At 45.5% G+C, this 20,885-nt stretch overlaps 1 protein-coding gene, 1 long non-coding RNA gene and 1 pseudogene across 2 annotated transcripts; 1 reads left to right on the top strand and 2 right to left on the bottom strand.

The window, feature by feature from the left end:
- Nucleotides 1–5,044: 5,044 nt before the first annotated feature.
- LOC136398169 (large ribosomal subunit protein uL6 pseudogene) lies at nucleotides 5,045–5,617 on the bottom strand (annotated as a pseudogene).
- Nucleotides 5,618–6,194: 577 nt separating this feature from the next.
- TEX101 (testis expressed 101) lies at nucleotides 6,195–9,140 on the bottom strand. Its single transcript, XM_066373646.1, has 5 exons — nucleotides 9,027–9,140; nucleotides 8,697–8,840; nucleotides 8,387–8,569; nucleotides 6,748–6,876; nucleotides 6,195–6,586 (listed from the first exon to the last, which is right to left on the bottom strand). Exons 1-5 carry the CDS (start codon nucleotides 9,085–9,087, stop codon nucleotides 6,378–6,380), a joined length of 726 nt encoding a protein of 241 aa, XP_066229743.1. The 5' UTR covers nucleotides 9,088–9,140; the 3' UTR covers nucleotides 6,195–6,377.
- Nucleotides 9,141–9,861: 721 nt separating this feature from the next.
- LOC136398959 (uncharacterized) lies at nucleotides 9,862–10,557 on the top strand. The gene is made up of 2 exons (XR_010750077.1): nucleotides 9,862–9,967; nucleotides 10,143–10,557. It is a non-coding gene; the product is annotated as an uncharacterized lncRNA (long non-coding RNA).
- The last annotated feature ends 10,328 nt before the right edge of the window (nucleotides 10,558–20,885 follow it).

The raw sequence follows: 20,885 nt of genomic DNA, 5'->3' as shown, positions 1-20,885 counted from the left end.
CAAATTAAAATTCCGTAATACCATTGATTAATTTTATCTTTTTAAAAAAGTTTAATTTAGAATTAAATCAGCAATACAATGCTTTTTTGATTATGGTGGCTCTAGAGTATAATTTGAAGTCAAGTAGTATGATACCTCTAGCCTTATATTTTTTTTCCTCAGGATTGCTTTGGCTATTTTTTTTTAAAAATATTTTTCTGAAGTGAGAAGTGGGGTGGGGAGGCAGACAGACAGACTCCTGCATGCACTTGACTGGGATCCACCTGGCATGTCCACCAGGGGGCGATGCTCTGTCCATCTGGGGTGTTGCTCCGCAGCAATCCGAGCCATTCTAGGGCCTGAGGCAGAGGCCATGGACCAATCCTCAGCGCCTGGGCCAACTTTGCTCCTATGAAGCCTTGGCTGTGGGAAGGGAAGAGAGAGATAGCGAGAAAGGCAGGGGGGGAAGGGTGGAGAAGCAGATAGGCACTTCTCTTGTGTGCCCTGACCGGGAATCGAACCCAGGTCTTCCACATGCCGGGCTGACACTCTACCGCTGAGCCAACTGGCCAGGGCTATTGGGTTTTTTATTATTTGTTTTTTAAAAAATTTTTATTTAGAAAATTAAATTTAATGGAGTGACATTGATCAATAAGAGTACATAGGTTTCAGGTAAACATCTCTGTAGCATTTGAACTGTTGATTGTGTTGTGTATCCATCACCTAAAGTCAAAACACTCTCCATCACCGCATACTTGTCCTTCTTTACTCCACTAACCCAATCCCCTTCTTCACAACCTCCCCTTCTGGCAACCACTTCACTTTTATCCATGTCCATGAGTTTTAGTTTTATATCCCACCTGTGTGTGAAATCATATAGTTCTTAGCTTTTTCTGATTTACTTATTTCACTCAGTATAATGTTCTCAAGGTCCATCCATGTTGTCGTAAGTGCCAATAGGTCAGCGTTTCTTTCCTTTTTTTTTTTTTTTTTTTTTTTAGTGAGAGACATAGAGACAGAGAGGGAGACAGAGAGAAGGACAGGTAGGGACAAACATACAGGGAGGGAGAGAGATGAGAAGCATCAATTTTTTGTTGCAGCACTTTTGATGTTCATTGATTGCTTTCTCATACGTGCCTTGACTGAGGGGCTCCAGTCAAGCCAGTGACCCCTTGCTCAAGCCAGAGACCTTGGGCTTCAAGACAGCAAATATGGGGTTATGTCTATGATCCCACACTCAAGTCAGTGAACCCATGCTCAGGCTGGTGAGCCTGCACTCAAGCCAGATGAGCCTGTGCTCAAGCCTGAAAACTTGGGGTTTTGAACCTGGGTCCTCTGCATCCCAGGCCAATGCTGCATTCACTGTGCCACTGCCTAGTCACGCAGATCATCATTTCTTATGGCTGAATAGTATTCCACTATATTCCAGTAGTATTCCAGTATATACCACATCTCATTTATCTAGTCCTCTACTGTAGGACACTTTGGCAGAAAAACAGACATGCAGACCAATGGAACAGAATCGAGGGCCCAGAAATAAAACCACATATATATGGACAAATAATCTTTGACAAAGTAGCCAAAGGACAGAATGGAGAAAAGAAGACATCTTTAATAAATGGTTCTGGGAAAACCGGAAATCCACATGTAAAAGAATAAAATTTGACTACAGTTTCTCCACCTGCAAAAAGTTAATTCAAAATGAATCAAAGACCACAATATAAGATCTGAAACAATAAATTACATCCAAATAAACATAGGTACTAAACTCATGGACCTTGGCCATGGACAACATTTTATGAATTTGACCCCAATGGCAAGGGAAGTAAAGGCAAAAATAAATGAATGGGACTCTATTAAACTAAAATGCTCTGTACAGCAAAAGAAACCAACAATGAAACAAAACAGCAGCCAACCAAATGGGAAAGGATGTTTGCAAAGAACAGCTCTGATAAGGGGTTAATGTCCAAAATATATAAGGAACTCACCAAGCTCAACAACAAACAAGCAAACAATCCAATTAAAATATGGGGAGAGGACGCTGTGACAGACATTTCCCCCAACAAGACATACAAATGGCCAACAGATATATGAAAAAATGCTCATCTTCACTCGCTATTAGAGAAATGCAATCAAAACTATCATGAGATACTACCTCACACCTGTTAAATTGGCTATTAACAAGACAGGTAAGCCTGACCAAGTGGTGGCACAGTGGATAGTGTCGGACTCACTAGGACACAGAGGACCTAAGTTTGAAACTCCAAGGTCGACAGTTTGAGCATGGGCTCATCTGGATTCAGCATGGGACCGTTGGCTTGAGCGTGGGATCATAGACATGACCCCATGGCACAGCTTAAGCCCAAAGGTCATTGGCTTGAAGTTGAAGGTCTTTGGCTTGAGCCCAAGGTCATTGGATTGAGCAAGGGGTCATTTGCTCTGCTGTTACCCCCAAGTCAAGAAAGCACATATGAGAAAGCAATCAATGAACAACAGATAAGTTGCAGCAATGAAGAATTGATGCTTCTCATCTCTCTCCCTTCCTGTCTGTCTGTCCCTATCTGTCTCTCTCCTTGTTTCTCTCTCTGTTTCTGTCACAAAACAAAAAAATAAAAAAAGAAGACTGGTAATAAGTGTTGGAAAGGCTGTGGAGAAAAACAAACCCTCATTCACTGCTGGTGGGAATGTAAACTGATACAGCCATTATGGAAGATAGTATGGTGGTTCTTCAAAAAAATAAAGAATAGAACTACCATATGAACCAGCAATCCCTCTACTAGGTATTTATCAAAAAATATTGAAAACATTGGTACATAAAGACACAAGCACTCCCATGTTCATCACAGCATTATTCATAGTGGCCAAGACATGGGAACAACCAAAGTGTCCTTTGATAAAGGATTGGATAAAGAAGATGTGGTACATAAGAGTGGAATACCACTCATCTGTAAGAAATAATGACCTATTGCCATTTATGATGACATGGATGAACCTTGAGAACATTATCAGATTGAAATAAGTATATCATAAAAAGCTGACCTTGGCTGGTTGGCTCAGTGGATAGAGCATCAGCCTGGTGTATGGATGTCCTGGGTTTGTTTTCTGGTCAGGGTACACAAGACAAACAACCATCTGCATCTCTCCTCTCCCCCTCTTCTCCCTCTTCCCCTCCCGCAGCCAGTGGCTCATTGGTTGAGCATGAGCCCCAGACAGGGATTGCTGAATGAACCCCTGTGGGGATACATATGGGAATCTCACTATATCCCCTCCTCTCACTTAAAAAAATAAAAAGAAAAAGCTAAGGACTATATGATTTCATACACAGGTGGGATATAAAAATGAGACTCGTGGACATAGATAAAAGTTAAGTGGTTACCATGGGGAGGGGTTGTAGGGGGGGTGAGGGGAGTAAAGAGGCACAAATAGATGGTGATGGAATTTGACTTTGGGTCATGAGAACACAACACAATCAATAGTTCAAATGCTATAGAAATATTTACCTGAAACCTATATACTCTTATAGATCAATATCATCCCATTAAATTTAATTTTCCAGAAAAAAAAGCTTTGAATGGACTGAACTTAAATCTGATATAACTGAGTAAAATCTGTTGTGACTGAGTTTATTCCAACTGGTTAGGTTTTTACCTACATCTAGATAGAATGGAAAATTGTTATAAATTATAATAAAAAGGAAAATATATTAAAAAGAGTTATATATTATATGCTTGTATTAAAATATTAGTAAATTTGCAAATCTGAGAGTGTGGCCTGTATAATTTGTATGTACTGCATAAAGTTTTTTGGCATATGATTGATACCAAACATTTTAAAAATACCAAAACATGCTTGATTGGGGGTGGCACAACGGATAGAGCATCAACCTGAGTTGATGAGGTCCCAGGTTTGAAACCCTGAGGTCGCTGGCTTTAGCGTGGGCTCATTCAACTTGAGTGCAGGCTCATCAGCTTGAGTGCGGGGTCATGGGCTTGAGTGTGGGATTACAGACACGAGCCCATGATTGCTGGCTTGAGTCCCAGGTCACTGGCTTGGCTGTAGCTCCCTAGTCAAGGCATGTATGAGAAGCAACCAATGAATAACTAAAGTGCTACAACTATGAGTTGATGCCTCTCATCTCTCTCCCTTACTCTGTCTCTCTCTTGCTATAAAAGAAAAAAAAGATTCACAGGCCAAACATCCTTCCTCCATTCACTCAGGAGTTTGTCCTGCAACTGTCTGAAGAGCCATTGGAAATCCAGTGGTCTGTGGGAAACACCTAGTTGGGTTTTTTTTTTTGGCTGTTTAAATTTTTTTTGTTGTTGTTGCCCAAACAGCATTTATAAGCACGGCTGTGGATGCTTGTTATTTTGCAAACTCATATGACCTCTAATTAAAAGTTTGTGTTTCCTCTACCTCTTTAGAGAGATTCAGCAAACTGATATGATGGGGAACTGGACGCCTAGAGACAAAGATAAAGTTTTAGCTAGAATCAGGTTTTAACTCAAAGAGTTGGTTAGAACTATACAATTTTCTAGTAAGTACTTGATTGGAATATAACAGTGGTTGGCAAACTGCGGCTCATGAGCTACATGCGGCTCTTTGGCCCTTGAGTGCGGCTCTTCCACAAAATACCACGTGCGGTTGCTACCTCGATAAGGAATGTACCTACCTATATACTAGTTTAAGTTTAAAAAATTTGGCTCTCAAAAGAAATTTCAATTGTTGTACTGTTGATATTTGGCTCTGTTGACTAATGAGTTTGCCGACCACTTGTATACTATGGTCAAATTCCCCCTTCTTTTGAGGGAGAGACTAACATTTTGCATTTAAAGCCTCTCTTCCCACCCCAGTTCAGTTTATGTCAATTAAACTTCAATAAAGCTGTTTACAAAAAGAATAAAACGGTGTTCCCCCTACCTTCCTACCTTTTGTTTTGCTCTATACAGCCCCTCTATCAAAATCTCCCCTCATCAAATCAATATATGGCTTTTATTGCACCTTTAAAATGATCACAAATAAGTCTGAGGAATCATCCAGCATCTTGCTATTTCTATAGCTGGATAAGTTACATTTTATCAGCCCATTGAACTGTTCCTTTTTCAGAAACATAGATACCATCCAAATTTTTTTCTGGTATCCTTTTCTCTGGTGGCTTGTTGAATCAAAGCCGCCCAATTCGACACAAGTGCAGTATCATTTCCTTCAAGAATTAACTCATCTTTCTGGGCTTGAGATACTGAACAAGCAATGCTTGACCTCATCTGAACCCTGTGGATGTATGTTTCACTCAAGAAATTTCTGATTTCAACAAGAGAACCATTGTCCTGAAAAATAACATCGAGGGGGAAGGGAGTGCACATAGACCTCATATAATGGAAGTCCAGTGTATAACATCTTGATCATACTCTGTACATGACTGCAGACAGTGGGAATGGTGGCCAGTTCTTCTTCTATTTCCCCACTATTTGTCAATCCTGATCCTCTCCTTTTTCTTTCCAAGGAGACTGGGTTCTACACTGATGTGATTGATGTCCCTCTGCAGGATGCCTCTGAGGCCCTTCACAGTAACTGTGTGTCCTTTCAGAGTGATGTTGACATTTTCTGGGATATCAATCTGACTGCTGAGAATGATCTTCATCCTCATGGTAGATGTGGCAAAAAGCTCTAAGTCTTTTACAATGTGATATACTATGTATTCTTGAGTAATAAGTAAATAAGCATGAGAATCTAAAAAGAATCTTCCCCCCAGTAGTCTCAGGCCCAGCTCCCTCCTGTTTCCTCTGTCCACTGAAGAGACATTAAGTAAGCGGCAGAGAAGGGAAGGAATGATGTAAACAGGCAGGATGTAAGGAAATGCGACCTATTATAACAGAAAAAAAATTTGGAGTCTAATTTTTCTCATTCTACCATACTTCTCAGGGAGATACTAGAACCCCAAACAGCCAATTTTGACCTTAAGATTGGGCTGGGAGTGATCTGGAGAAGGTCAATGCTAGTCTCTTGTTCAGCTAGAAAGAGAAGGTAGCCTATCAGGTAAAAATAAAACCAGACTTAGGTAAAAAATGTCCTGGTCTTGGCTCTGTCCATATCTATGTAATGTGTGAAATTCACTAAAGTTTTCCAGATCTCTCAATCGCTTTCTGCAAAAGGTGTGTGTTGGAGAAGATGAATTTTTAAAGGCTCTTTCAGTATTAAAATCCACTATGAGTCTTGGAGCAAACACAAAGCATAACAGAAACTTTATTAAATGTCAAATAAATCCACAGGAACTCTCTGTTCTTCAAGTCTCTACCTGTTTTATCAACTCATCGGTGACCTGCAGTTGGAAGGCTCCCAGTCCAAAGATGTGTCCTGTGACCTGGGACAGATGTGTCTCCCCAGGAACAATGGACAAGTGATTACAGCAATAGTAGCAGCAGTAGCTCTAACCTCCCAATTGAAAAGGCAAGACTGGTGGCTCCATTTTCACTCTTCTGGATTTGAGCAAGAGATTGGTATGGACATATTTCTTTTACCCACATGGGTCCTACTGTAAAGATCCCAGACATAAGCCTGCAGCCAGTTACGGATGTACAGCCTTTGACTTCCACAGTTGAGTCAACATTCCCTATGGAACAAGGAGGGATGGGGAAACAAACAGATGTTTTAGGACATTGGAGAAGAATCCAGGTTTCCCCTTATTCCAGGGCCCCTGAGTGTCAGAACCTCTTGGGATCCACTCAGATGTGTACTTTTCCAGCCTCTGAAACCATAAGATATTCAGTTTACCTCCAGCAACCCGAAGTCTTCCTTGATAGCATCGAGTTGTACCATTGGGACAGGGAAGTGAAGGTGCACTTAAACAGGTCCCCAAAGCCACACAGGTTGGGCAATAGAGGGTTTTGGACACGTTGGGATCTGGAGGGAGGAAGAGTGAGACAATTAAGAGTATGTCTTGCCTCTGGAGTTGTCTATCCTTGCTGCCTTCTCTTTCCCAAGTCCTTTCTGCTGATGCCACTCTAATCAAGGCCTATTCCTGCCACCTCCCCATTCTTTTCCAACTGATTTTGTTTGCTGTCAGAACCCTATCCAACATGATTTCCAAATTCTGTGCTTAAGTGTGGAGCATACAGAGATGAAAAGGGCACAGTTCCAGTTAGGATCGTTGTCTAGAAGGAGAAAAACATGTAAGTAAGTAACTATACAACACAACTCAGTAAACACTGTCTACTTGGTTAAAGGAGGACCTAACTACAAGAATTTGAAAAATATTTTGCAGAGTGGATACCTGAGTTGAACTGGAGGATGAACAGAAGCTAGCTACATGAAAATAGGGGTTGGGTGGGGATCTCAAAGGAAACACAAGGACAAAAGCCTAGAGCAGGGGTCCCCAAACTACGGCCCGCGGGCCACATGCGGCCCCCTGAGGCCATTTATCCGCCCCCGCTGCACTTCCGGAAGGGGCACCTCTTTCATTGGTGGTCAGTGAGAGGAACATAGTTCCCATTGAAATACTGGTCAGTTGGTTGATTTAAATTTACTTGTTCTTTATTTTAAATATTGTATTTGTTCCCGTTTTGTTTTTTTTACTTTAAAATAAGATCTGTGCAGTGTGCATAGGGATTTGTTCATAGTTTTTTTTATAGTCTGGCCCTCCAATGGTCTGAGGGACAGTGAACTGGCCCCCTGTGTAAAAAGTTTGGGGACCCCTGGCCTAGAGGGTGTGAGCCAACTCGGTGAATATGGAGGACTGTGAGAAAATGCAATGTTGATATACAGCTGGTAGGCACAGGTAGGGCTGGACTGGATTTTATAACCGGTGTCCATTCTGACTGGCCAGTGCCATCTCCATTGTTTAGTATTTTGAATACTAGCCCCAGCTAGAACACAATAAATAAGACAGGGAAGAGAAGGAAATGCTGAAAAGATTGGCCAACTGCAGGAACTGGGCTGTGGTCATGCAGCAATTGGGAAGCAATAATTGTTAGATTGATTATGCTACCATCCTGCTCAGAAACTTCCAGTAACATCTTGTTTAATAACATAAAACCCAATTTATACTCCAACCTTCACTGATGTCCCTTTGTCCTGAGCAGTGTTTAGACCCCAAGGTAACTATTTAGAAAAAGAAAGACAGGCAAAAGGTCTAAGGTCCTTTTGTGTATGGACCCTGAGGCCTAAGTCAAGTAAGAACACAAAAAGGGGTGCCAGGTGGGTACTGGCAATACTGGGGGAACAGTTTCTAAGTTATACAATTGTCTAACCACTGTGCTGTACACCTGAAACTAACACAAAATAATATTGAAAGTGAACTGTATTGAAAAATAAATAACTAACCAAAGATAATCTGGGGGAAAAAAAGAACACAAAGAAGAAACACCTACGGCCCCTTCAGGGCCTCTGTACCACCTCTCCCCTCCAGAGGTACCTGGGGTCACCTGCAGATCCCATAAGTCAGGTAAGCTGTTTTTGTTGTTGCAAAGGGGATTCTCACAGTAGCTGCTGTAGGAGGCTATCATTATGCCGGGGGGTGGGGAGTGCTGGACAAAGGTTACGGATTCTGTCCCTTCAGAGATGCAGCTCTTAGTGGCCAAAATCGCTGTCCTGGCCCCTGTTACGAAACAGGAGGGAAGAGCTGCGGACGGTGGGCCCGCCGTGGGGCCTGGGGGAGGAGACGGCGCGGACAGGGGCGCAATCACCCCTCCTCCGACCCAACCCACATGCCCTGCTCATTTTACCGGATTTCACCAGCAGCACGGATTCCTGGCAGAACGCCCCATTGTCACAAGTCTCAACTGTCTCTGCGCCCCAGGTGAAGGTACGGCTGAGATCCTCCTCTACCGTCATAGCTACACTCTTGTGACAATACATATCTTGCGCCACTGGGGAGAAAACGTGGTCAAGAGGAGCCCTCGCCCTTCCCCGCGGGGCCGGAGTCCCACCCTTCCCGCCGGAGCCCGCCCCGGAGTCCCGCCCTTCCCGCCGGAGCCCGCCCCGGAGTCCCGCCCTTCCCGCCGGAGCCCGCCCCGGAGTCCCGCCCTTCCCGCCGGAGCCCGCCCCGCACGCACGCGTCAGGGCGGCTCCCAGCAGACAGAGCAGCAGCGGGCCGCGGGCGCGCCGGGCTCCCATGGCTCCTTCCAGAGAGGCGGCCGGGCGGGCACCTGCCACCCCGCGGAGAGGAGGGAACGTCTCGACCACGTGGAACTAGATCTGGGTTCCAGGAAGCGCGGCTTCAGGGCGGGGCTGGCGGGACATAAAACGTGACTCCACAGTTAGGCAGCCCCCATCTGCCTGCGGGTTGGAGCCAGGTGACTGTGCCTCAGTTTCCTCAGCGGTCATTTTCAGACCCAGCCACCGGCGCCCTGAAGACCAGGCGTCCAAGCCCTGGAGACTCTCCAAGCTCGGCTCCCAGGTGCCTGGCCCATGGGCCGACCGCCCTCGGAGTCGGGGTTCCCACCTCCGCTCTTTCCAGGGCCTGGTACCTCAGTTCCCAGAGCCGAGCTCCATGGTAAGCCAGGGTGCTGAGCCCGGACACCAGACCCCAGCCCTGTCCTGCCTCGGGATCCAGGAGTGGGTTCAGCCGCCTTTTCCCGCAGGACAGGTTACTCAGGCCTGGCCCCTCCTTCCTCAGACGAGCCTCCCCGCCCGCCGACCCAGGGGTCCGGCCCCCGTGTCTTTCCTCAGGACCCAGATTCTGGGCCCCAGCCCTCTTTAACAGTTTAAAGGACCAAATTTCCCCTGGCTTCCAGAGAACCTCACAAGAACCTAACAGTGCTGACGGTGAGGCCGCAAAAGCCCCTTTCACCCAACCTGGCCTTCTCTGAGCGTCTTCACAAGGCCCGGAGGGTGGGGCCAACACCTCCAGGTCACTTGAAACCCCATTGGTCAATGCAAAAGCATCTGAGGAGCTCATTGGATGAGCCTGGAGGAACGCCACTTTCTATTGGCCCCGAGAAGCCTATTCTGGGAGGTCTTGGGAGGCACGCATGTGCAAAATGCTCAGTGCCAGGTTAGTGCGCTGGGTGGGGGTGGGGCTGAGGAGGAGTTCACGGGTATTTGTAGTTAGTGGAATGCAGTGCTGCATGGAGCGGCACATGACACGCAGTGCAGGGTAGGGAAGCGCGTTCCCAATGACCTCTCTTAGCCTTTCCTCTCCTTGGGGAACCCCGTTTCGGTTTCTTCAGCCACAATCGTAAGTCAAACCCTTGGTCCTCATCCACTGAAGCTGTCTCCCTGCCCGCATGTCCTCTCCTATTTCTAACCTGGCCCCGCCCCAGCACGCAGGCGTGGTCACAGCCACCGGAAGTCAAGTGGACCCCCTCGCTTTTCAGTTAACGTGGTTCCTGCTCAGCCTGGGCATCGTCCTGTGATCGCAGCGCGGCACCAGCCCTCTCCATCGGCTTCGGGATGCGGAAGAGCAAAACTCCGGCACCCCGGGATGTGTGCATCAGCAGTAACTGGCATGGCACCGCGCGGCCGTGTCAGTACTGTGAATAAGATGCGTCATTCAGATTCTTTGTTCATGGGAGAAAATTTTCATATATATGTATAAGCTTACTGGATGTAACATGAAGTAAAGATGCGTTTTGTGTACTTTTAGACTTGTGGTGCTGTTTCTGTGAATTCGTTGGTACAAATGAATATTTTAACAAGAGAAAATGCCAGAATAAGAAAGATAGTAAAGCTCTTAATTTTATGTAAACTATATTAAGAAATTTAAAATGGTTTTAAAGCCTGGTCAGGTGGTGGTGCAGTGGATAGAGCTTCAGACTGGGATGCAGAGGACGCAGGTTTGAAACCCTGAGGTCACCAGTTTGAGAGCAGACTCATCAGGCTTGAGAGTGGGGTTGCTGGCTTGAGAATATTATATCCTTTATGAATCTTTCAAAAATGTTGAAAAAAATAAACAATAATCCAAGACAAAAGAGCTGCAATTAGATTATATTGTAGCCTCAATTTGGAATTTAAAAAAAGTGATTTTATTCATTTGAGAGAGGAGAGAGAGAAAGAGAAGGGAAACACAAGGGGGGAGGAGCAGGAAGCATCAACCCTCATATGTACCTTGACTGGGTAAGCCCAGGGTTTTGAACCCATGACCTCAGCTTTCCAGATCGATGCTTTATCCATTGCGCCACCACAGGTCAGGCTTATTTGGAGTTTTAACATTTGAAACTCTAAAAAAGGGCATGTGATTCGTGGAGGGGATGGGAAATAATGTCAGATGCCCTCACGTCCTGGCGATACAGAACATGATGGTTTGGGGTCATTAGGAGGCAGAAAAGGGTGAAGCACCTCACAAAAGAGCAGGAGCAACGCCCACAGATTTCAGGGGAGGAGGTTTCTGTGATACGGTGGTAGTGAGCGTGGGTGAGCCTGTCATCAGTGTTTGGCTGGCCTCTTCTGGAAGTTTTGGCAGTTCTTAGAATAACTGAAGAGACTTGACTGGTGCTTTTTAACAAGGAACAGACTTCGGGGGTAGGCAGTCTTAGACACTCACTGTGGTTTTGATTCCACCTCCAGGACAAAGTTAGAAAAAAGACAGCAAGAAATTCACTTCACATGTTAGCTGCCTGATGTCTGGACCCTGTCTTCTCATCATGTAGGGACCTATGGGTCGTCATCCCAGTCCCGTCCTCTCTCTTAATATATTAAGAAGTTTTAATCAAGGATAGTTAATATTACTAATGTAATTATAAATATTATTAACATAAATATTAGGGGCAGCAAATATAAATAGTAAGAGATAGTTCTGATCCCAAAGATCCTGTCTCTAAATACCCAGGAGTGTGAGTTACTCTCCCTTCTTTTCAGGACTCAGGACTCTAATACACACCTCCTTGGGCCTCTACCCATATGTGGTTTTCTTAAGGCACCGTGTAACCACAGCCATGCAGCAGGGTCCCAGATATTGACCATAACGGCCAATGCAAGGCCAATGAGTTAGGGGGAATTGGAGGCCAGAGAGGATGGTTGGGAGCTGCACAGCCACCTTCCAGTTCTAGAAGCTTCTCTCTGGTCCCGCACCCCTCCCCTTCTCTCTGACTAGCACTTTCTCTGCCTCTTCAGTCCTAGCCCCACAGCTGGCTTCTAGCACCTATAGTGAAGGTCCTCTTAAATTGACCCTTGGCCTGTGTATTTGTTTCCTGGAGCCATGGTGACTAAGTTTCACTGATTGAGAGACTTAAGCAAAAGAATTGTACTGTCTCACAGTTCTGGAGATGGGAAATCCAAAATCGAGATGTCAACAGGGTTGGTTCCTTCTAAGGATGGTGAAGTAAGGCTCTGATCCAGGCCCTTCTTCCTGGCTTGTAGACGGCAGTCTTCTCCCTGTGTCTTCACATCATCTTCCTTCTGTGTGTCTGTCTCTGTCTCCAAATTTCCTCTGTATATAGACTCTAGTCATACTGGGTTAGAACCCACCCTAATGACCTTTAACTTGACTACTTCTGTAAAGACCCTGTGTCCAGATAGGGTCTTTCTGAAGTTCTGAGAGTTACGGCTTCAACTTATTAATTTGGTGGGGTGAGGGGAAACACAAGTCCACCTATCACAGCCGGTTAGACTTGGGGTGGAGATGAGCAGTGAGTGCCAAACAGCGCCCCAGGGGCATTTCCATGCCATTTTGTGGTTTCTTCTGTCATTTCCTGCTGGGACCCTGACCAATTCAATAATTAGGATCAAGAGTGGCATCTGAAAACAGACCCACAGAACTGTGTTCTGGGATTAGGTTTTCATCACCTAGGAGAAGAGATAAGCATTTTCATTGGGGAAGGTGGGACACAGGTGAGACAAAGCCAATGGTAATCTCACAATTGCTCAAACTATCTCTGGTGGTAGCAGCAGAAAAGAGGGACAGGTAGAAAGCAAGATACTGGGAGTTGAAGTGATTGTGGTACTTTGTTACTATGGCAACAGTGACAAATCTGTTGATTGTGGAAACGGTTGGTTTCTTTGAATGATCCTAGAGAGGAAACACAAGGAAGGGGAACAACTGAAAAGTGAGAATGTCCAAATGGAAATGCAATGGACAACTGGGAAGTTTCCTTAGCAGAGCGTCCCTTGTCCCCTCTAGTTTCAGGGCATATATGGCTGAGGACCAAGGCCAGAGCTGGGTTGCAGAGCTGCACCACCAGGCAAGTGTTCAACCCTGCCAGGCTGTGCTCAAATGAAGGCACTGGTGTTCCTCAGACAGGGATGGAGGCCTTGGGCAGGCAGAGGCGGGTTAAAGTCGGTTGAGGCCCCTTAAAAAAAGAGAGAGGGAAAATAAAAATATATGTTAATCATATTTTTAAATAAATAAAAAATATTATGTACTATTAATGTTAAAATTGCACATATGAAACCAAACTTGGTGTTATTAGAAAAAAGTGTAAAGTTGGGGTTTTGCGGGGCCCTTCAGAAGTTGGGGCCCAAGGCGCACACTGGTGTGCCCGCCATTAAATCCGCCTCTGCGAGCAGACCAAACCCCTTGCATGTCGTTAGTCCCTCACTTCCATCTGGGGGAATAAGCCTTCCCTGTATTAAAGCCTGCGGGTGATGCACCCGGGGCAGTACTCTCTCAAGGCAATCAGTAATTGTCCTCTGGATCTATAACAAGAGTGAATTTCCAACACAGTCCAGAGAAACACAGGGTCTACGTGGGACGAGCATGGCACACCCCAAAGGCCTTAGAGGACCTCACCGATATTCACTGGCAGGAGTCCTGGAGCATGTGTATGAATAAATTCTGTACCAGTTATCCATTCATTGCCTCTCAGCTTCAGATCTACTACTTCATTGCCCTGCTGATCTTGCAGGCATTTTTCATCCTCCTCCTGCCACCATGCTAGGCTTTGCCACTAGAGGGTGCTAGAGGGACACTGCAGGAAGAAAGGCTTCATTTCTAGACAGAGGGGAAGTTGCTCCCTACATGTCTTATTTTTTAGAGTTCTCTTTAAACTTTTAGTAACCAGTCTCACGTTAACTCTAATCCCCTGTTACTAGTTAATAATTTCTCATATTAAACCTTTCCTGTTAAAATTAGTGTGTGGTTTCTGACTCTTTCCTGATCCTGACTGATAACAGATTCTAAGAGTGTGAGACCAAAGAGGACCAAGATTAAGGTTTTTTTTTTTTTTTTAATTTAGTGAGAGGAAGGGAGGCAGAGAGACAGAATCCTGCATGCGCCCTGACCAAAATCCACCCGACAAACCCACTAAGGGGCTATGCTGTGCCCATCTGGCGCCTAATGTGGAGGCCATGGAGCCATCCTCAGTGCTGGGGGCCAAGTCACTCCAATTGAGCCATGGCCGCAGGAGGGGAAGAGAAAAAGAAAGAGAAAGAGAGAGAGAGAGAGAGAGAGAGAGAGAGAGAGAGAAGTAAAAAGGGGAGGGGTGGAGAAGATGAGCACTTCTCCTGTGTGCCCTGACCAGGAATCAAACCTGGGACATCCACACACCTGGCCAACGGTCTACCACTGAGCCAACCAGCCAGGGTGACCAAGAGTAAGGCTTGTTGGACCTGAATCTTTTCACATGGGATATAGGATTTAAGGCTGACTCAAGCATCTGGGACTATTATTACTAGTTTCTTTGGTTAGTCACTTAACATCTGGACTTAATACTAGAGCTTCTCTGGCATGTTGTAGATAAATCGAGTCCCAAGTTTGGGGACGTGGGAAATCTGGCATGAGTGTCATGTGCAGCCTCCTCAGCCACTTCCTTACTACATCCCCTGGGAAGGCATTAAAAAATAAGCAGAGGAACACAGGCCTGGGTTGTGGATATCAGGTCAGAGAAGACAAGGAAGAAGACAGACTGTGATTAATTATCTGGGATGGAGCTCACTCCAACAAATCCTTAAAACCCCAAGAAATTAAACTTGCTCCCCAGATTAGAAGAAATTTGTCAGAAAAATAACTGGGACACACAGTATATCAATTGCCATGAGACAAGATCAAGACAACTATTTTTTGTTTCATTTTATTTTCCAGTTACAATTTACATTTGAATATTTTGTACTAGTTTTAGGTATACCACATAGTGGTTAGACAATCACATACTTTACAAAGTGGTCCCCCATATTTCCAGTACCCACTTGGTACCATACATAGTTATTGCAATATTATTGAGTATATTCCCTATGCTGTACAAACCTGTGACTATTTTGTGACGACCAATTTGTACTGAGCCTGTTTCTATTTTGTTTATTTATTTTGCTTTTTTCCCCCCCCTTTTTCCTGAAGCTGGAAACGGGGAGGCAGTCAGACAGACTCCCGCATGCGCTCGACTGGGATCCACCGGCATGCCCACCAGGGAGCGATGCTCTGCCCATCTGGGGCGTCACTCTGTTGCAACCAGAGCCATTCTAGCGCCTGAGGCAGAGGCCATGGAGCCATCCTCAGCGCCCGGGCCAACTTTGCTCCAATGGAGCCTCGGCTGCAGGAGGGGAAGAGGGAGACAGAAAGGAAGGAGAGGGGGAGGGGTGGAGAAGCAGATGGGCACTTCTCCTGTGTGCCCAGGCCGGAAATCAAACCTGGGACTCCTGCACACCAGGCTGACGCTCTACCACTGAGCCAACCGGCCAGGGCTATTTTGCTTTTTATATTCCACATATAAGTGAAATCACTTGGTATTTGTCCTTCTCAGTCTAACTTATTTCATTTAGCATAATACTTTCTGGGTTTATTCATGCTGTTGCAAATAGTAAAATGTCATTTTTTTTTTATGGCCAAGTAATATTCCATTGTATATATGCACCACCACTTTTTTATCCACTCATCTACTGATGAGAACTTCGGTTGCTTCTATTTTTTGGCTATTGTAAATAATGCTTCATGAACATAGGTGTGCATATATTATTTGAATTAGTGTTTTGGATTTTTAAAAAATATTATATATACCTAGAAGTAGAATTGCTGGGTCATAGGCAGTTTTATTTTTTAATTTTTGAAAACCCTCTGTACTGTTTTCCACAGTGGCTGCACCAATCTATATACATTCTTACCAACCATGCATGAGGATTCCCTTTTCTCCACATACTTGTCCACACTTCTTGTTTGTTGATTTATTGATGAAAGCCATTATGACAAGTATGAAGTGATATCTCATTGTGATTTTAATTTGCATTTCTCTGGTGATTAGTGATTTGAGCATCTTTTCATGTCTATTGGCTATCTGTATGTCCTCTTTGGAGAAGTGCCTATTCAGGTCTTCTGACCATTTTTTTATTGGCCAGCATTTTTTGGTATTGAGGTGTATGAGTTCTTTATAGATTTTGAATATTAACTCCTTATCAGCTGTATTGATTGTGAATATCATCTTCCATTTAATAGGTTGTCTTTTTGTTTTGTCGATGGTTTCCTATGCTGTGCAAAAATTTTTTAGTTTGATGTAGTTCTATTTGTTTATCTTCTCTTTTATTTCCTTTGCCTGAGGAGCTATGTCAGAAAACATATACTAGCTTGACCAAGCGGCGGTGCAGTGGATAGAGTGTTGGACTGGGTTGCGGAGGACCCAGGTTCGAGACCCCAAGGTCACCAGCTTGAACAGAGGCTTATCTGGTTTGAGCAAAAGCTCACCAGCTTGGACCCAAGGTCGCTGGCTCGAGCAAGTCTGCTGAAGGCCCGTGGTCAAGGCACATATGAGAAAGCAATCAATGAACAACTAAGGTGTCGCAACGAAAAACTGATGACTGATGCTTCTCATCTCTCTGTTCCTGTCTGTCTGTCCCTATCTATCCTTCTCTCTGACTCTTTCTCTGTCTCTGTAAAGAAAAAAAAAAAGAAAAAAGAAAGGCATATACTTAAGAGAAATGCCAGAGATTTTACTGTCTATGATTTCTTTTAGGAGTTTTATGGTTTCAAATCTTACATTTAAGTCTTTAATCCATTTTGAATTTATTCTTGTATATGGTGTAAGAAGGTGATCTAGTTTTTTTTTTAAAGTATATGTTTAATTTCCCAACAGCACTTATTGAATAGATTATCTTTTACTCATTGTATGTTTCTGCCACATTTGTCATAGATCAGTGATTATCAACCTTTTTCATCTCATGGCACCCCTAAACTAATTAATAATATTCTGCAGCAACCAAAAAATATGTTGTTGTCAATCTAACAAAAAAATCACCCAGACCACTGAGCCAGTGGAAAAATGTTCCAGTGGGACAAACGGAGCCACTGAAGTGGAGGCTGTGGAGCTCCAGCACCCCTTCCTGGTGCAAAGTCACCCCACTCCGGCCTCTCCTACTCCTCCTTAAGTCCTCCCTGGGATTCACCATTTACAGAGACTTTGCCTCCAAAGAGGCAAAGAGAAAATCTGACTCCTTATTCTCACACCAGAGCTGTCTGTACCCAACAAACATAGGTGTTTCTGCTGCTTAGAGAAACCACCCCAACTGCAGTCCACACTATCTGGCTCTTCTGGGACCTGCCCCATCAACTTGTCACTCCTGTTTCTGAGGAGTGTCTCTATAGGGCTGAGAAAATATTAGGAGATATCACAGAACACAACTTCGTTCATTACTTGTTGGTTCTGAAGGTAGAAAATTACTTTCAAATTGGATGGATACTATAATGCAAGCTGACCAAAAGTTACTTATGTGCTATATAACTTTAAAATGAGAGATTTCTGTAAAGGAACATTAACTTCTGTTACATAATACACACAAGGTTATACAAAGAGAAAGCTAGTATGGAAGAAAAGGTTTTCAGTGTTCATTAAAATAATTACATCTCTACCTTTTCTAAGTGAAAAGAACATGGGTGTGAATATTTGTAAGACGAAAGCACAGAGGCCTGAATTGAACAACATTCTTGAAGTTCTGAACTCAAGAAAGCGTTAATTATAATGACAAGGACAGTCTCTGAAGGGGTGGGTGAAGGCCTGGCTGGCCCTGCATCTTCCCGCTGCCCGGATGCCTCTGCACCCATCTCTTGCTAAGTCCCACGTTCCATCCTGACCCAGGATTCCTCCTTCCATTCCCTGATCTATCACCAACAGCTTCCCGTGGTAAATCCACCTGGTTCTGGCTCAGAAGAACCTCTGATGGCCTCTGTCAGGGCCATGGTTTCCTCATCTCTATAATGGGCACAGTTGTCCTGCCGGCAGAGCTTTCAGCCATCTTACTCTCTCTAGAACGATCTGATCCTAAGGTCTAAGGACAGAGGCAGGCAGAATTCAGATTCCAGGTTCCCATCACTGGGTTGGGATCTCACTCTGTTCCCTAGATAAAGTAAGGAGCAGTGTTACTGTTATCCTGCTGCCTCTAGCCCATCCTGTCCCCTGCTGTTCCCCTGTGCTTTCTCCTCACCCCCCCTGCCTCCCACCCCCTTGTCTTCTATTGCCCCACTCAGGGCCCTCAGCCTGGCCCTCCTCCTGCTCCCACACCTCACCCAGCCAGGCTCCCATCTCTCCCCAGTGGGACCCCTCTTCATTGAAGTCCTCAATGCCTGCAGCCTTCACAGGTTCCCTGGGGTCCCCTTTCCCCTTCCTCCCATCTGCCCTGTCTGCCTGGCCTCCTTCTCTGCTCTTCACTCTCCCATTGCCCCAGGCCCCCTGCCCCCACTCCTCTCCTGCCCAGCCAACCACCTCCCCCATCTGCTCTCCTTTGGGCTGTCCCTGGTGCCTAGTGCCCCACCACTGGGCCACCGAACCTCTCTAAGCTTCGTGCGTGGGGCGCCTCAGTGTCCGCAGGAGACAGTGACTGGGGCCCATTAGCAGAGCAGAGGCTGCCAGGGCAGGGGGCGCTGTGGCAGCAGGAACCGTGAAGCCCTGCTGTGAGTAATTGGAGGGTAAAAGCTTGCAGGAATGGAGAAGGAAGGTGGCTACCGGGGTCTTTTAGGGACAGTGTTACCAGGCTTTCCCTACATAACTTTGGCCCCCAGAAGTCTTTGACTGGGTTTTCCGAGGTCACATGTAAGCTACCCTAAAGCACTGTGCTGCCCCAATGGTGCTGCCAGGAGCTGGTCAGCCCTTTAGATCCCTACTCTCCCTGCCTGCCCACACTGGTGCCGGAGATTGGGTGCTTTTCTCAACTGCCTTATACACTCTCCCTTTCTGAGCTGACAGGCTCAGTTGCTTCCACAGGGCACCAGGCTTGGCACCTGCACTGCTTGAGGGCTGGAGGGGTGTCACTGCCCTGGCTCTTCCTCCTTTGCGCCCTTTAACACAGAAGGCTGATCACATCTCTTCTCTCTTCTCAAATGACTGGACTTGGTGGTTTCTAACCAGTGGTGAGATTCAAGTAGTTTAACAACTGGTTCTCTGCCTTACGACTGTTTTAAGTATAAAAAAAATATACTGAAAGGTAGTTTATTATTTAATGCATTTAATGCTTAAATAAGAACAATAAAAGAAGTACATAAACTAGATTATACTATGAGTTTCAAAATATTAATAAAAATATTAAGTAATACCTGACAAAAATAATAAAACTGTTATTTAAGATATTTCCATATTACTTCTTGACTGGCATCCTCACTTGTGATTATTTTTACCTATGGACGGAATAAACATTACTACGGTCACTTAGAATACGCTTTTGTGCAGGTGAATGTTAAAAAAGAATAAGGCCTGACCTATGGTGGTGCAGTGGATAAAGCATTGACCTGGACTGCTGAGGTCGCCGGTTCAAAACCCTGGGCTTGCCTGGTCAAGGCACATATGGGAGTTGATGCTTCCTGCTTCTCCTCCTTCTCTCTCTCTCTCTCTCTCTCTCTCTCCTTTCTCTAAAATGAATAAATAAATAAATAAAAAATAAAAAAAAAGAGTAAGGAATGTAAATTAGTGATTTCCACACTGGGCGGCTGCCCAGGTGCCTGCCTTAGAGAGAACCCTGATTACAATGGCCATTTTAACAACCGGTTTGTCAAACCCACCAAAGAGTTAGATATTGGTTCTGCCAAACTGGTACAAACTGGCGGAATACCACCAGTTTCTAATATGCCTGCAATCATAAAATTTGGGTTTGTATGAGGACAGGACCTTTCTTCACCTCTCGCACCAGAATCAGTGAATGAGCTCAAATAAAATGTTCATGGGTCCCCAGCCACACTCTCAGCCCGTGAGTCTGTCGGCTTGTTCCAGGACCTCGAGGAGGTAGGTCTAGAGACCAAACGTGAGGTGCCCAAACGCTGCTAACACCACGAATCTCCTCTGAAAGCCCAACCCTGAGCTGCTGGTGCCAGGGAAGGTAGACATGGACCAGAAGCAGTGGGAAACACAGCCGTGGCCATCTGAGGGCGGAGAGCCTAATCCCCTGTCTCCCCACCCGACCCCTGACCTCACACAATACACTCAGGGGCTTGAGGTCACCTCCTGGGCAAGAGACAGCTGCCCCTCAGGAGGACCCTTTTGCTGTCTGGATGGGGTCTGGGTGGCCTACTATCCTGGGTGCTCAGGGCTGTGGGCATTTGGGGGACACTGGACTTTTGGTGTTAAAACCAGCACAGTCCCCAGACAAATGTGCATGAATCGGCCACTGCAGGTCACTTAGGGAGCTCTGGGGACAGGCTCCACTCTTCAGTTCCAGGGCTTCTCTCCCTGACTCCACCTCTAAGGAGTCAGCGTCCAGCTGACTATGCTCAGGATGCACAGCTGCTCTCTGGCTTCCTGGGTGTGCATAGGAACCCCTTTCCTTCTCCAGGAAAATGGGACCACAGGTCCCGTTCATTATGGAAGCATCTGAGCCTCAGGGAGAACACTTGGGGGAGGGTTTGGTACTGTCCTCTCTCCCTCAGAGAGGGCTGGCAGGAACTGCAAGTTCATCACCACAGTGACCACATGGTCAAGAAAAGGCTCCCAGGCCATGGTCAGACATGGGCTGTGAGTTACCTCGGGCAGCACTTGGTTGTCCACATGTGGGAATGACTGGAACACATCAGAGTTGGCCTGTCCAGGAAACTAGAGTGTGTGGTCCCAGGTCCAGGACGTCCCAGCCCCAACCCA

This window comes from Saccopteryx leptura, chromosome 3 (genome assembly GCF_036850995.1).
Source record: "Saccopteryx leptura isolate mSacLep1 chromosome 3, mSacLep1_pri_phased_curated, whole genome shotgun sequence".
Lineage (NCBI taxonomy): Eukaryota > Metazoa > Chordata > Mammalia > Chiroptera > Emballonuridae > Saccopteryx > Saccopteryx leptura.
The sequence above is the reverse complement of the archived record's forward strand: the minus strand, read 5'-3'. Positions and strand labels throughout refer to the sequence as shown.

What these genes read in the sequence shown, in the direction of transcription:
- TEX101 (XM_066373646.1), bottom strand. Translation starts at nt 9,087, where the DNA reads ATGGGAGCCCGGCGCGCCCGCGGCCCGCTGCTGCTCTGTCTGCTGGGA. An exon ending in GGATCTGCAGGTGACCCCAG is followed by an intron (nt 6,877 to 8,386) that starts GTACCTCTGGAG and finishes TCCTCCCTCCAG; the next exon opens with ATCCCAACGTGTCCAAAACC. An exon ending in AAGACTTCGGGTTGCTGGAG is followed by an intron (nt 6,587 to 6,747) that starts GTAAACTGAATA and finishes CTTGTTCCATAG; the next exon opens with GGAATGTTGACTCAACTGTG.